General features: G+C 40.2%; 1 protein-coding gene across 4 annotated transcripts in view; it reads left to right on the top strand.

The window, feature by feature from the left end:
• Window positions 1-241: 241 nt before the first annotated feature.
• Window positions 242-13,407, top strand: part of TEX10 (testis expressed 10) — a 65,222-nt gene continuing 52,056 nt past the window's right edge. For 2 of the 4 annotated variants that reach the window (XR_006607191.1, XM_045081631.1), the window contains exons 1-4: window positions 242-429; window positions 4,586-4,774; window positions 6,968-7,680; window positions 8,104-8,347. Coding sequence is in view for 3 of the 4 variants with exons in the window: in XM_045081631.1 (XP_044937566.1) it covers window positions 4,595-4,774; window positions 6,968-7,680; window positions 8,104-8,347 (1,137 nt within the window). In the remaining variant the exon portion in view is untranslated. Of the gene's footprint in view, window positions 430-491; window positions 882-4,585; window positions 4,775-6,967; window positions 7,681-8,103; window positions 8,348-13,407 lie in introns of those variants that run through there. The other 2 variants (XM_045081630.1, XM_004747698.3) reach the window with 2 other exon arrangements.

The raw sequence follows: 13,407 nt of genomic DNA, 5'->3' as shown, positions 1-13,407 counted from the left end.
GAATAGGTACGCTCTCCAGCAGCCGTAACCAGGGCGACACCCCTTCCCACCACGCACGCCCAGGAAGTTCGGGGCCGGACTTAGAGCCTAGCTTTGTCCTCGGATCCTGCGCTCTGCTCCCTCGGCTTCCCCGAGCGCAGGGGGCTTCCGGCTGGTCCCCTCCTCCCGAGGGCGGGGCCTACCTCTCCCACTCCCGCCTCCCCGGCTGCGCGCGGCTGCGGGCCGCGGTCACGTGATCGCGGCGCGGCGGGGGAGGGGCCCTGATTTCCGGGCGGCGGAAGGAGACGCGGCCGCGTGAGGACGAGGTGGTTTGAAAACACGCTCGGGGACGAGAGGCTGAGGCCGGTGGCGCACGCCGTCACCCCTTGGGCTTCTGCTCAGACGCTCTTTTCCTGTGCCTCCGCGCTCCGGTCCCGGCCGGGTCCTCAGGTGAGCGGCCGCCGCCCGTCGGGCCGGGCCCTCCCAGGGCGCGGGACGGCGCGCGGAGCCGTTGCCCCCCGGTTCGCGGCCCAGGCGGGCCAGGCCGGCTGTGGCTGGTCTGCGCGCCCCGGGGGCCGTCCGGAGGCGCTGCTGCCGAGCGGGGTCTGCGTGCGGAGCGGGGTCTGGGTGCGGAGCTGGGCAGTGCGGGGGTGGGTCGCCCCGCGGGCTTTTGAAGCGCAAGTGACTGGGCGGGTTCGCGCGGTTTCGCGTCTCGGAGACTTTTAGGCCGGTGTGCCTTGATTTGGGCCCCGCTTCCTCGACTGTGTTCCTGACCGCGGGCCGCAGGAGTAGAAGGAACGATCGTTCTTCCCGTCCACGGGGCTCTTCACGTGTGGGCTGCTGGACCAAGACGGGTGGTGGGGATGAGCGGGCGTCTGCTGCACGGCCCTGTCGCCGTCCAGGTGTGTGGGGGGGGAGCAGAGCGTCATCGGAAGTTCTCGGATTGGGCACACTTTGGGGCATCTACTTTCTGAGAAGTCTGGTTTCTCCGATTGACCCCCTCAGTAGAGTTGGGAGGAACTCGTGAGAGTAAGGGGTTGGCGGGGAGATTATTAAAGAAAATTGCAGTATGCATTATTAATTTTTTTTTGAAAGAATTTGGAAATTAGGGTGATGGGGTGGCAGACAGATTAGCTGGAATTTGACTCGGTCGAAATTCTGATACTCTGGAATCTCCTTTGTGTTGCAATTAGGAGACCTGTAATTGCAATATATGAAATTCAGTTTTAGAACTTCAGGGGCTTACCCGCGTAGGAGGTCCAGCGATGTCCCAAGTTTATCCCCTGAGACTGGAGTTTGCACCTTCTGTTCAGTACCGGCTACTGTTTAAGTGGCTTAGTCGAAATATTTGTTGTGCCGTACTATGAAAATCTGTATTTTTAAAAATTTTATTTAGTTATTTTAAAAGCTTTTATTTCTAAGTCTTCTCCACACTTAAGGTGGGGCTCAGGTTCATTAGTCTGAGATCCAGAGTTGCATGCTCTACCTACTGAGCCAGCCAGGCGTCTCTGAAAATCTTTATTTTAAAGTGACAATAACAAATAGGTAATAGAACTTTAAAAATTCCTAGTATAAAAATGGTCTCTGTGCACTCAAAAATAATAATACCAGCTTTAAAAGCCAAGGAATGGCGATCAGCCCTCTTAGTTTTCGTAACAGCAAAATTAGTGTGACTGATACAAAGTGATGGATAATAGGACATAAGCTTGACAGGCTGTATGTGGCCACAGGTGAGTATGTTGGCCACAGGTGAGGTAGTTAGTGGCTAAAGATTGAATTGGGGTTAATTCATTTTGATTTTTCTGTCTTGTACCATTTATTTTCATCTTTGGTACTAGCTAGTAATAAAATTGTAGGGAAAGCTCACAAAATGTTTGCTTAATCCATGAAAACTTTTTTTAAATTAAAAGAGGCAGGGTGAATATTCTTTTTATGCTTTGCTTAACCATTTTTTAAAAAACTAGAATAGAGGTGTGGGTGGGATGAATACTTGGAATTGGTATAAATGAAATGAGAAACCATTTTGCCACTTCGGTTTGCAGTCCTCACCTTAATTCCAGTTTGTATAACATAAAGCTGATTTTTCAGAGCCCTTAGTCCCTCCTCAATTCCCTAATACAGGTCTGACAGATCTTTCTGAGCCACATCTTTAAGATGGATTTAGTACCACCTTGCTCACATGATTTTGTGAAAATTGAATGCTAATTAATGTACATAATGCATTTAATACTGTGCTTGATATGTACTGGTCCTGAGACTTGAAGAAAATATACATGTTTGGGACGCCTGGTTGGTTCAGTTTGTTGGACGACTGCCTTCGGCTCAGGTCATGATCCCGGAATCCCTAGATGGAGTCCCGCATCAGGCGCCCAGTTCCATGGGGAGTCTGCTTCTCCCTCTGACTTTCTCCTTACTCATGCTCTTTCTCACTGTCTCTCTCTAAAGAAAGAAAGAAAGAAAGAAAATATACATGTTTGTTCTTATATATATTTGACAGTGCCAGGTGCAGTTTTACAAATAGGAACTCATTTGTTTCTTAGTAATCTTACCTCATAATAACTATATGATGTAAGTATTATTATTCCTATTTTGTGAATAAAAACTGTGGCACACTTTTAACTACGGCTAGAAAGTGGCAGTCTGGATAAGAACTGAATCAGTCTGGCTCTAGAATCTGCTCTTAACCTATGTAGCCAAATTCTACTTACCTCAAGGGGCTCTAATGTATTAAAACCTTGAAATCATGTAAATTTGGATATAATGTTATAGGTCATTGGCTTCTGGATTCCTGGAACTTGAGCTGCTTGGTCTTGCACAAGCTATTTTATTTCACAATAAATGTAAAGCTTCAGGGTGCCTGGGTGGCTCAGTGGGTTAAAGCCTCTGCCTTCGGCTCAGGTCTTGATCCCAGGGTCCTGGGATTGAGTCCCGCATTGGGCTCTCTGCTCAGCAGGGAGCCTGCTTTTCTCTCTCTCTCTCTCTCTCTCTCTCTCTCTCTCGGCCTGCCTCTCTGTCTACTTGTGATCTCTCTCTGTCAAATAAATAAATAAAATCTTAAAAAAAAAATGTAAAACTTCATTCAACTCAAATTTTTTGGACTCTGACTTATAGTACTGTGACTTAAAAAAAAAAAAACATACCTGGACATAGGATGATTATGGTAGACCAGGAGAAGTTTTACGTATTTCAGAGGCAATTTACCTATTACAGTGGGTGTACAGAATTCATTATTTTTGCAGCATGTTGGAAGAGGTTTCAATTAGAGTTGAGGCTGGTTCTAGGTATAGGAGGCTAATTTTTAGATAAATGTTAGGGAAGATAAAGGTGGAGAGGAAGTTAGGAAGGACATGCTATGTTCTTACTGTAAGGAAGTAAAAGAATAGCTGCAAAGTCCTGAGCCTTCGTCAGGTTTGTGTTTAGGAAGATCTCTCTTGTGACTCCAGCAGATGGGCTAGGGAATAGACACTAAAAACAAAGGAAGCATACTGATGGGGGAAACTAATAAACAGCCTAGGGTAGAAATAAAGAATTTAAGAAGTGGCCTGGGAATGGATAGGAGGCACAGATCAAAGTTTTTTTGTGTAAATGGGAAGATTTGGATGTAAGTTGAAAGAATGTGGTATAGAGGGGGAAGTGCAAGATGACATGTTTATGCCCAAGTTATTTATTACAATGGCCTAGCTAGTCTTTGTTCCTTACCCCTCTTTTAACAGTAGATTTCCTTTTATACTGCTTTTTATCCTGCTTTTGGATATCTAATCTGAACCTACCCTGTTGTTCAAAATACTGCTCTCTCATTTTTGCCTATACTAGGCTTATTCTCTACTGATCTATACCCTGTTTCCCTTACTCATGAAATGCTCATTAACTTTCCTTGCTACATATTTCTGAATGTTAAACATTTTTCAAACATCAGCATAGGTTCATGAAATGTTTTTTTTTTTTTTTAAAGATTTTATTTATTTATTTGACAGACAGAGATCACAAGTAGGCAGAGAGGCAGGCAGAGAGAGAGAGAGAGAGAGAGAAAGAGAGGGAAGCAGGCTTCCTGCGGAGCAGGGAGCCCGATGCGGGGCTCGATCCCAGGACCCTGAGATCATGACCCGAGCCGAAGGCAGCAGCCCAAACCACTGAGCCACCCAGGCGCCCCATAGGTTCATGAAATGACTTCTGACTATTACAGGCTGCATTTAAAAACTTAGTTTTGTTAGTAGAGGTTCCTCAGGGACTTGGAGGGGCCAGGAGCAAATGTGTTCTCTCCCCCCCTCACTCCCTCCAAACCCTAGGTGGGACCTTATTTCCAAAGATTTGTATTTAGCACAATTGCTTGAGGAACATTCCTTGGCTAGAAACCCTTCACAAACCTATGGGAGGTTTGTTGCCTTACTGTTGATGACTCCTCTTTACAGTGTCTCTTGGCTAAGGTATACCTCTTGGTAAAGGTATTTTCCATTTGATACTTTGATCCTTTGGCATAGTTCTTATTGGCTCTGATTCTTGATTGTCTTTGAAATAAATTTTAGAATTAATGTAAATGTTGGAAAACACTTTATTCTTTTAAGTTTCTTTTTTTTAACCCATTGTTTTAAAATTCTTTTCACTATAGCACTGAAGAATGACCAAAAAAAGAAAACGCCAAGATGATTTTCAAAAAGTAAAACTAAAAGTTGGTAAAAAGAAACCCAAGTTAGAAAATGCTACTGTTACAAACTTTAAAACTAAGACTATACATCTGCCTGAGCAACTCAAAGAAGATGGAGCTCTTCCAACAAACAATAGAAAGCTTAACATAAAGGTAAATCGTAAATATTATTTTGATAAAATCATACTTTCTTTGAAGTCATCTAGAATGATTTTTGTGAAAAGTTGTTTTAATTTTGAGGGTTTATAGATGGCTGATGGTTGGAATTTTTTTGTTAACCAAATCTGAGTTGCCACTGAAGCTTTCCCACCTCCTCTACAAAGACTTGCTCAACTAAACCCACAGTGATTTCTTCATTGTATAACTATTTGATAATTTAATATATGTTCTGGAAATAATTCTTATGTTTAACTTTTTGATGTATCAGGCTTTTGATGACACAGTTTTCCAGCTGTTTTTATAGTTCATGAACATCTTGTCTTACTCATTTTGAACTCATAGCATATAACTTATAGGTTCATTGTAAATATGTGAAGTTAAAGTTTGAGCAGTACTTTTGCTTAAAATTTTGACAGCTTTATTGAAATGTAACTTAGGCATAATAAAATTGACCCATTTAGAGTATACCATTCCAGGGGTGCCTGGGTGGCTTAATTGGTTAAGTGTCTGACTCTTGATTTCAGCTCAGGTCTTGGTCTCAGGGTCATGAGTTCAAGCCTTGTAGTGGGCTCAGTGTGTAGCGTGGAGCTTACCTAAAATAAAATGTACTATTTTGTAGTTTTTAATATATTTATGGAGTTATGCTGTTATCACTGTAATCTAATTTTATAACATATTAATCATTCCATAAAGAAACCCTGTACCTATTAGAAGTCACTCCCCAGGGCGCCTGGGTGGCTCAGTGAGTTAAGCCTCTGCCTTCAGTTCAGGTCATGATCTCCGGGTGCTGGGATCGAGTCCCGCATTGGGCTCTCTGTGTAGCAGGGAACCTGCCTCCCCACCTTCTCTCTCTCTGCCTGCCTTTCTGCCTACTTGTGATCTCTCTCTGTCACATGAATTTCAAAAAAAAAAAGTCACTCCCCATTCTTTTCCTCTTACTCTAGGCAGCCACTAAGCTACCTGCTATCTATATAGATTTGCTGATTCTGGTCACTTAATATAAATGGAATAATATGTGCTCTCTTGTTACTGGTCTTTTATTTAGCATGTTTTTGAGGTTCATTCATGTTACACCATATCTGTCAGAACAGTACTTCATTCTTTGTATTTTTGAGGAGTAGTTTAGTTCGTGGTTATGTCACATATTATCAGATGTCAGTTGATGGTCATTTGATCATTTCCACTTTTTAAAAAAAAATTTAAATTTGTTAGTTAACATGTAGTGCAGTACTGATTTCTGGAGTAGAATTCAGTAATTCAGCACTTACATACAGTACCCAGTGTTTATCACAAGTGCCCTACCCATTCCTCATGTAGCCCATCCCCCACCCAGTTTGTTGTCATTTTTTGACTCTTACATGTATTGCTGTTAGGAACATTTATGAACAAGTTCTTGTGAGGATAAACATTTTCTAGTTTGCTTTTAAGCTCTGAAAATTAAATAATATTGAAAAGATATTTGAAGTTACGTTTTTTCACAAATTATATAAATTATTCCACAAATAAAATTGTCAAATGTCATACTAAGGATGGGCACACACACCCCTTGAAAAACCATTTAAAATAGGCAAAACAGGCCTGTTAAATTATATAAATGCACCTACCGTATGTTTGATATATATATAGTAGTTCTTTAAATAGTGATGATTGCTGTCACTTTTTAAAAAAAAAATTTAATTATGATTGCTGTCACTTCAAATGATAGCACGCCTAAGCCTTCATACAGGTCAATTTCAAGAAGAGAAAATTCTAACTGAAAATTATTTAATTTTTTTTAAAGCTAAATCTATTTATTTATTTATTTTTAAAGATTTTATTTATCTTTTAGGGCTTATGTGCATAAGCAGGGAAGTAGCAGGGGGAGTGGAAAAGGGAGAGGTAGAAGCAGGCTCCCTGCAAGCCCAGTGCTGAACTCTGTCCCGGGAGTCTGAGATCAGGACCTGAGCCTAAGGCAGATGCTTAAGCAACTTAACAGACTGAGCCACCCAAGGGCCTCTAAACTAAATCTATTTTAAAGAGTTTCTCAGTGTTTCTCTTCTTAGTAGAGTCTAGGTAACGTTTAGAAAACACTTACTGAAGCAGCTTCCCTAAGGAGTGTTAGTTTATGGTTTGTAGTTTTGATTAGCATGTTTATTTGAAAATGTTACAGTATTCATGTATACCTAAATGTTCTGTTTTTACTTTTAGGATTTGCTGTCACAGATGCATCACTACAATGCTGGGGTTAAACAAAGTGCTCTTCTTGGACTTAAAGACCTTTTGTCTCAGTACCCATTTATAATTGATGCACACCTTTCAAACATATTAAGTGAAGTGACTGCTGTGTTTACAGATAAAGATGCTAATGTACGATTAGCAGCAGTTCAACTTCTTCAATTCCTGGCCCCCAAAATACGAGCTGAACAAATTTCTCCATTTTTTCCTTTGGTAAGTGCCCATCTCTCTAGTGCCATGACTCACATTACTGAAGGAATTCAGGAGGACTCTTTGAAAGTTTTGGACATTCTGCTGGAACAGTACCCAGCCTTAATTACTGGCCGTAGCAGTATATTGCTTAAGAATTTTGTAGAACTTATTTCTCATCAGCAGCTGTCCAAAGGACTGATAAATAGAGACAGATCCCAGTCCTGGATACTTTCTGTAAATCCTAATCGGAGACTCACTTCTCAGCAGTGGAGGCTGAAAGTCTTAGTGAGACTCAGTAAATTCCTTCAGGCCTTGGCAGATGGATCCAGTAGGTTGAGAGAAAGTGAAGGACTTCAGGAACAAAAAGAAAATCCCCATGCCACTAGCAACTCCATTTTTATCAACTGGAAGGAACATGCCAACGACCAGCAGCACATCCAGGTTTATGAAAATGGGGGTTCACAGCCAAATGTCAGTTCACAGTTCAGGCTACGGTAAGAAGGATTTCAGTTATGTCCACACTCAGTTTTCCTATGTTGAATTTTAACTACTGACCATTGATGGCTAATGGTGGGAAGACGTGCAGTTGTCTTTTATAGTTTTCATATAAAAGTTATAAAGTTCATATAAAAGTCATATAGTTATTCATGGTTTGATTTTATTTACTGATGGGAGGAGTCATTTGAAAGTAATTCATTTATTCATTTTTAGCAAAGCCTAATGAGAAGTAAAACTTGATAGTTTCTCTTGGCTTTGTCATTTTAGAATTTTATTTTCTTACCAGTTTTGATCAATGTAATTATCAATTCAGGGAACTTCAGTTTTACTAGTACTTTACACTTAATATTTAAATTAAATAAGGGAAAATCGTTTTTAATCATTAATTTTTTTTTTCATTCTTGCCCTTCCTTAATTAGGTACCTGGTTGGAGGACTAGGCAGTGTGGATGAAGGCCTCTCATCTACTGAAAACTTGAAAGGATTTATTGAGATAATAATTCCATTGCTAATTGAATGCTGGATTGAAGCTGTGCCTCCGCAACTAGCTGCTTCTGTTGGAAATGGTATAGAACGAGAACCTCTGCAGGTTATGCAGCAAGTTCTTAATATTATTTCCCTTCTGTGGAAACTCTCTAAACAACATGATGAAACTCATAAATTGGTGAGAATTTAATGGGGTATTTTCTTAGTAATAATGTCTTTTGTCATACATGGGCAGACTAGAAATCCATATATTACTATTTGGTTATGCATTTTCTAAAACATCATGATGTAACTATAAATTTACTTTTTGCTTTTGCCCTAAACTGCAAGTTAAAATAGTTTTTGAGATTCTCTGAATATTTTTAATTTAAGTGAAATGCATAACTTCTTTTTTGGGGGGGGAAGGTTTTATTTATTCACTTATTTATTTATTTATTTGGAGAGCACCTGAATTGGGGGAGGGCCAGAGTGTAGTGGGGAGAGAGAGAGAGAGGGAATCTCAAGCAGATTAATGTCGAGCATGGAGCCTGATCTGGGGCTCAACAGTCCCACAACTCTGAGTTAATGACCTGAGCTGAAATCAAGGGTTGGATGCCTAACCAACTGACCCACCTAAGTGCCGTGTGAAGTGCATAACTTAATGAACTTGATTTCTTCCTTCCTTCCTTTTTTCTTTTTTGTGAGCTTGATTTCAGTTGCTTTTTATTAGGTATAATTCACAGTGGTGTTACAATAAATGCATTGGTGTTATGGCACATTGATTATGTAGGAGCATTCTACTTTCTGGAGGCCTTTTATAGGATTAAGTACCTTGTTCCAGTGTGTGCCATGGTGCCAGTTTTAGCAGAAATGGACCACAGTGAAGATCTCATCACCAACCCCGAGTTCATTTTTTTATTTTTCTGAGTTCTTTTTAAACTACTATGATTCAGAGAAGAAGCTACATACAGACTTGATTAGTTCATGCTCTTTTTGCTTCTCTTGGTAAGGGATATAAGATCAGAAAACATTTGTAAATGTTATCTTTACTGTGTATAGGTAAGCTATAGTTGTGGGTATGGTGTTAGTGAAATTAACCCAAGATTCTAAGTCTATATCAGTTTTTTACTAGAAAAGCTGATAGTAAAGACATGCTTTGCGATGATTAAATTTTATTTTATCTACTTTTTGGGGGGAGAATTGAATGGTGGCAGCTTTCTTAGGGTGCTGTAGCATAGAGAATATACTATATATAGTCCATGGGGCAATTAGGGAAGAACAAGCTTTGTTACTTGGTGTTAAATTAATATGATAGGATGCTATCAAAAAGGGCAGTTGCAGGAAGAGTACTTTAAAACTTGAAGCATCTGATTTTTAGAATTCCTGCAAGCACTTTTGACTAGGGAGGTGTGAATCTTTGAAGTTGTTTACATATGTACAAAACAGACTATGCAGTTTTTTGGTTTTGTTTAATTCTTTTTATTTAAAGCTAGTAGGCTACATAAAATGGGGTTAAATTAAAAGTAATACTTGTGGGACGCCTGGGTGGCTCAGCTGGTTGAGCAGCTGCCTTCGGCTCAGGTCATGATCCCAGCGTCCTGGGATTGAGTCCCACATCGGGCTCCTTGCTCGGCGGGGAGCCTGCTTCTCCCTCTGCCTCTGCCTGCCACTGTGTCTGCCTATGCTCGCTCTCCCCCCCCCCCTCTGATAAATAAATAAAATCTTTAAAAAAAAAAATAAAAGTAATACTTGATAATCTTGAAATGCATTATGGAGTCATATTAAAGGATGTATTAAGAGCTTACTCTAGCACTATTATCCCATTACCCATCATTTGTAGAATTGTTACATGAATTGCTTTTTCAAATAGCATGGCATTTTATTGACTAAGATTTTGAGCCTGTCTCATAATTCATTGCATACATTGGCAAGAAATTGATCAGGGTTGGGGTTAGGATGTATGATTTTATGAAAGCAAAGCTTACTGTCTTTCATGGCAATCTGTGATGTAAGCTACTGACAGTAATAATTACATAGCTTTTTAGAAAAGTATGTTATTTGCAGTCTTGAATGGATTTATCTGAACCTGGGATAAAAAGTAAAAGTAATGATATCAACATAAATTTTAAGTACTAGTCTTTCCTTAAATTTTAGAAGGCTAAGAAATAAAGATTCTAGGTATCTTGGTGTTTGGTGACATATGGACACCGAGTAATTATTGTTATTTCTTTAGTAATAGTATTTGTAACTAAATAGAATATAGGACCAAGTGCAAATTCATTAATTATACTAGTTTTATATCATCCACTGTCATTCAGATAACATTGTCAAGGGGCCTAACCACTGCCTTAATTTTATGGATATTTAAAGTTGTATGCTTTAGAACTATTCTGTGCTGTTCTAATTCAGTTGTATTTATTAGCAGTTCATTAATGCAGGACACTGAGTTCAGAAGACTGTTTTGCATAGACTGTGGAAGGCAACATAGAATACTAAATTGGGTTTCTGTTTAAAATTCAAATGAACTGAAGGAAGTTTAATTCAAATAGAAATAGAATTTAAAAGCATACACTGGTAGAATTCTCTGATTTACCTTGGCAAATGGGTTATGTTTAACTGTAATAACTGGATAAGGTAAGCTCCATTATTTTAGAGACAAATTATAAATATGTATGTGAGTTGTACAGTGACATTAAAATGCAGTCATTTATTTTTTGTTACCATTCTCACTGTTCCCCTTTCAGTGACCTTTAATTTAGCTTAGTAGTTAAGACATTGTGTGACCTGTAACACTCAGACTTTAAAGGAGGGATGAAATGGCATTCCTTGGACTTAAATACAAATTATATCCCACAACCTGGATTGTAGCCCTTCTCTCAGAAAATGTATAGGTCTTCTCTTGATAAATTAGCATCTAAATTAGGCGCAGTCTTAGATAACTGTTTGCTTTTAGGTTTTGCTAGATGTATTTATTTGCTGCACAGTTGAGAAACTTCATTTTTACCTAAGTGTTTTTTTAAAAACCTTTTTAGAAATCTGAAATCTCTGATCTTTGCTTGAAAAAGAAATCTCAAGGTACATTAAATCTTATTTGCAGTGGTTGAGTACATGTTCTTACTGAGGTTGATTATTTATGATATATGCATGTATCCTTAGTTTTAAAGATGACATACAGGGGGTGCTTGGATGGCTCAGTTGTTCAGTGTCTTCCTTCAGCTTGGGTAGTGATCCCAGGGTCCCGGGATTGAGCCCGGCATTGGGCTCCCTGCTTGGCGGGGAGCCTGCTTCTCCCTCTCCCCCTCCCCCTGCTTGTGTTGCCACTCTCACTGTATCTCTCTTTGTCAAATAAATAAAATCCGAAACAAAAAAATATTTAACATTAACTTTTTAATTTACTTTGGATTTTGGGGTCTTGTATTACTAGCTTAAGGGTCAGTATTATAATTGCTATAGGAATTGTGTTGTATCTTAGCTTTATATTTTAATGCTGCTTTTAATTTATGTGTCTCAGTGCTGATATCTTTTCCCCATGAAGATTAGAATTTGTGAAGAATGGTCAGATGCAGTCATACGTCAAGGATTTGTGAAGCATCTATAAATGTGGCTATTTAAGTTAACTAAAATTCAGTTCCTCAGTTGTACTAGCCACATTTCACGTGCTCATGTGGGTACATGTGGCTAGTGGCTGCTGTATTAGACAACACAGATGAAAGAATTCCATCATTGCAGCATTGCTTGCCCTCACAGTTCTTAACCTTCTGGTGGGGTTGATGGATGTAAACAAATATATAATGTCAGTGCTAAGAAGAAAGATAAAAGTAAAGCAGGGTAAAGAGAGAACAGGTCCTGGAACAGAATGGGGGGGAGCTATTTTATTTTATTTTTTAAGATTTTATTTATTTGAGAGAGAGACAGATAGTGACAGAGAGAGCACAAGTGGAGAGGAGAGGGAGAAGCAGACTCCCACTGAGCAAGGAGCCCAGTGTGGAGCTCGATCCCAGAACCCTGGGATCATGACCTGAGCCACAGGCAGATGCTTAACTGACTGAGCCACCCAGGCATCCCAAGTGGGAGCTATCTTAAGTAGGTGGTCAGAAATATTTTCATGACTTTTTCCTTTTTGTTTTTTTTTAAGATTTTATTTATTCACTTGAGTGAGACAGCAGAAGCAGAGGGAGAGGGAGAAGCAGACTCCTGTCTGAGCTGGGAGCCCGACATGGGGCTCGATCCCAGGAGCTGGAGATCATGACCTGAGCTGAAGGCAGGCACTTAAGCATCTGAGCCACCCAGGCACCCATTTTCACAACTTTGAATGGCACTCAGTGAAGTTAAAGGACAAAGTGTTGTAAAGACCTGTGGGAAGAACCTTCCAGGCATAGGAAATAGCAAGTGTAAAGCCCCTAAAGTGAGAACAGATTTGACATATTTGAGGAAAGGCAGGAAAGCCTGTGCTAGTGAGGCACCAGGAGAAAGGTAGAAGATGATGAGTCAGAGAAAGTGACAGAGGCCAGATCGTGGGACCGTATGGTCCATGGTAACAAGTTTGGATTTTAACCTGAGTGTGATGAAAAGACAATGGAATGTTTCAGCAGGGAACTGGCATGATCTGAATGTGTCTTTAACTTTAATATGTGGAATTTGCAAATAGAACACCAGCGAACTTCCTGTGGTCAGCATCCACCTGTAGCAGAAATGGACCCCAACCTCACACCATCCATCCAGTGGATAACCAGTCCTGCCCTACATATACACTTATTCCCTTTCCCTCTCCTGTATTTTGAAGCATGATTTATGTTTTAAAAGATCACCCTCGCTGCTGTGTAGAGAATTGACTTTTGAGGAAGATAAGAGGAAAAGTAGGGAGAACTGTTGTAGGGAGGCTGTTGTTGTTATCTAGGTAAGAGTGGTTGTTTGGGGTAAAATGGTAACTCGTGATTGGAACTATGAGAAGCAGCTGGATTCTGATAAACCAGTGAGACTGCTGATACATAGTGAAGGAAAGAGAAGGATAATGCCCGTCTTAGGTCCAAATAACAGTGTGACTGCTGGTGGGGAGAGTTCAGTTTGTTCATGTTAATTTTTTTTAAGCTTTATTTATTTTAGAGAGAGAGTGCATGGGGGGTGGGGGTGAGGAGGAGAGGGAGAGAGAAACCCAAGTAGACTCCCTGCTGAGTGCAGAACCCCATGTGAGGCTCAGTCCCATGACTCATGAGATCATGACCTGAGCCAAAACCAAGAGTTGGGCACTTAACTGACTGC

The sequence above is a fragment of the Mustela putorius genome, unplaced genomic scaffold (assembly GCF_011764305.1).
Source record: "Mustela putorius furo isolate JIRA1106 unplaced genomic scaffold, ASM1176430v1.1 tig00000580_pilon_pilon_pilon, whole genome shotgun sequence".
Lineage (NCBI taxonomy): Eukaryota > Metazoa > Chordata > Mammalia > Carnivora > Mustelidae > Mustela > Mustela putorius.
This window is presented reverse-complemented; position numbering and strand designations above follow the sequence as displayed.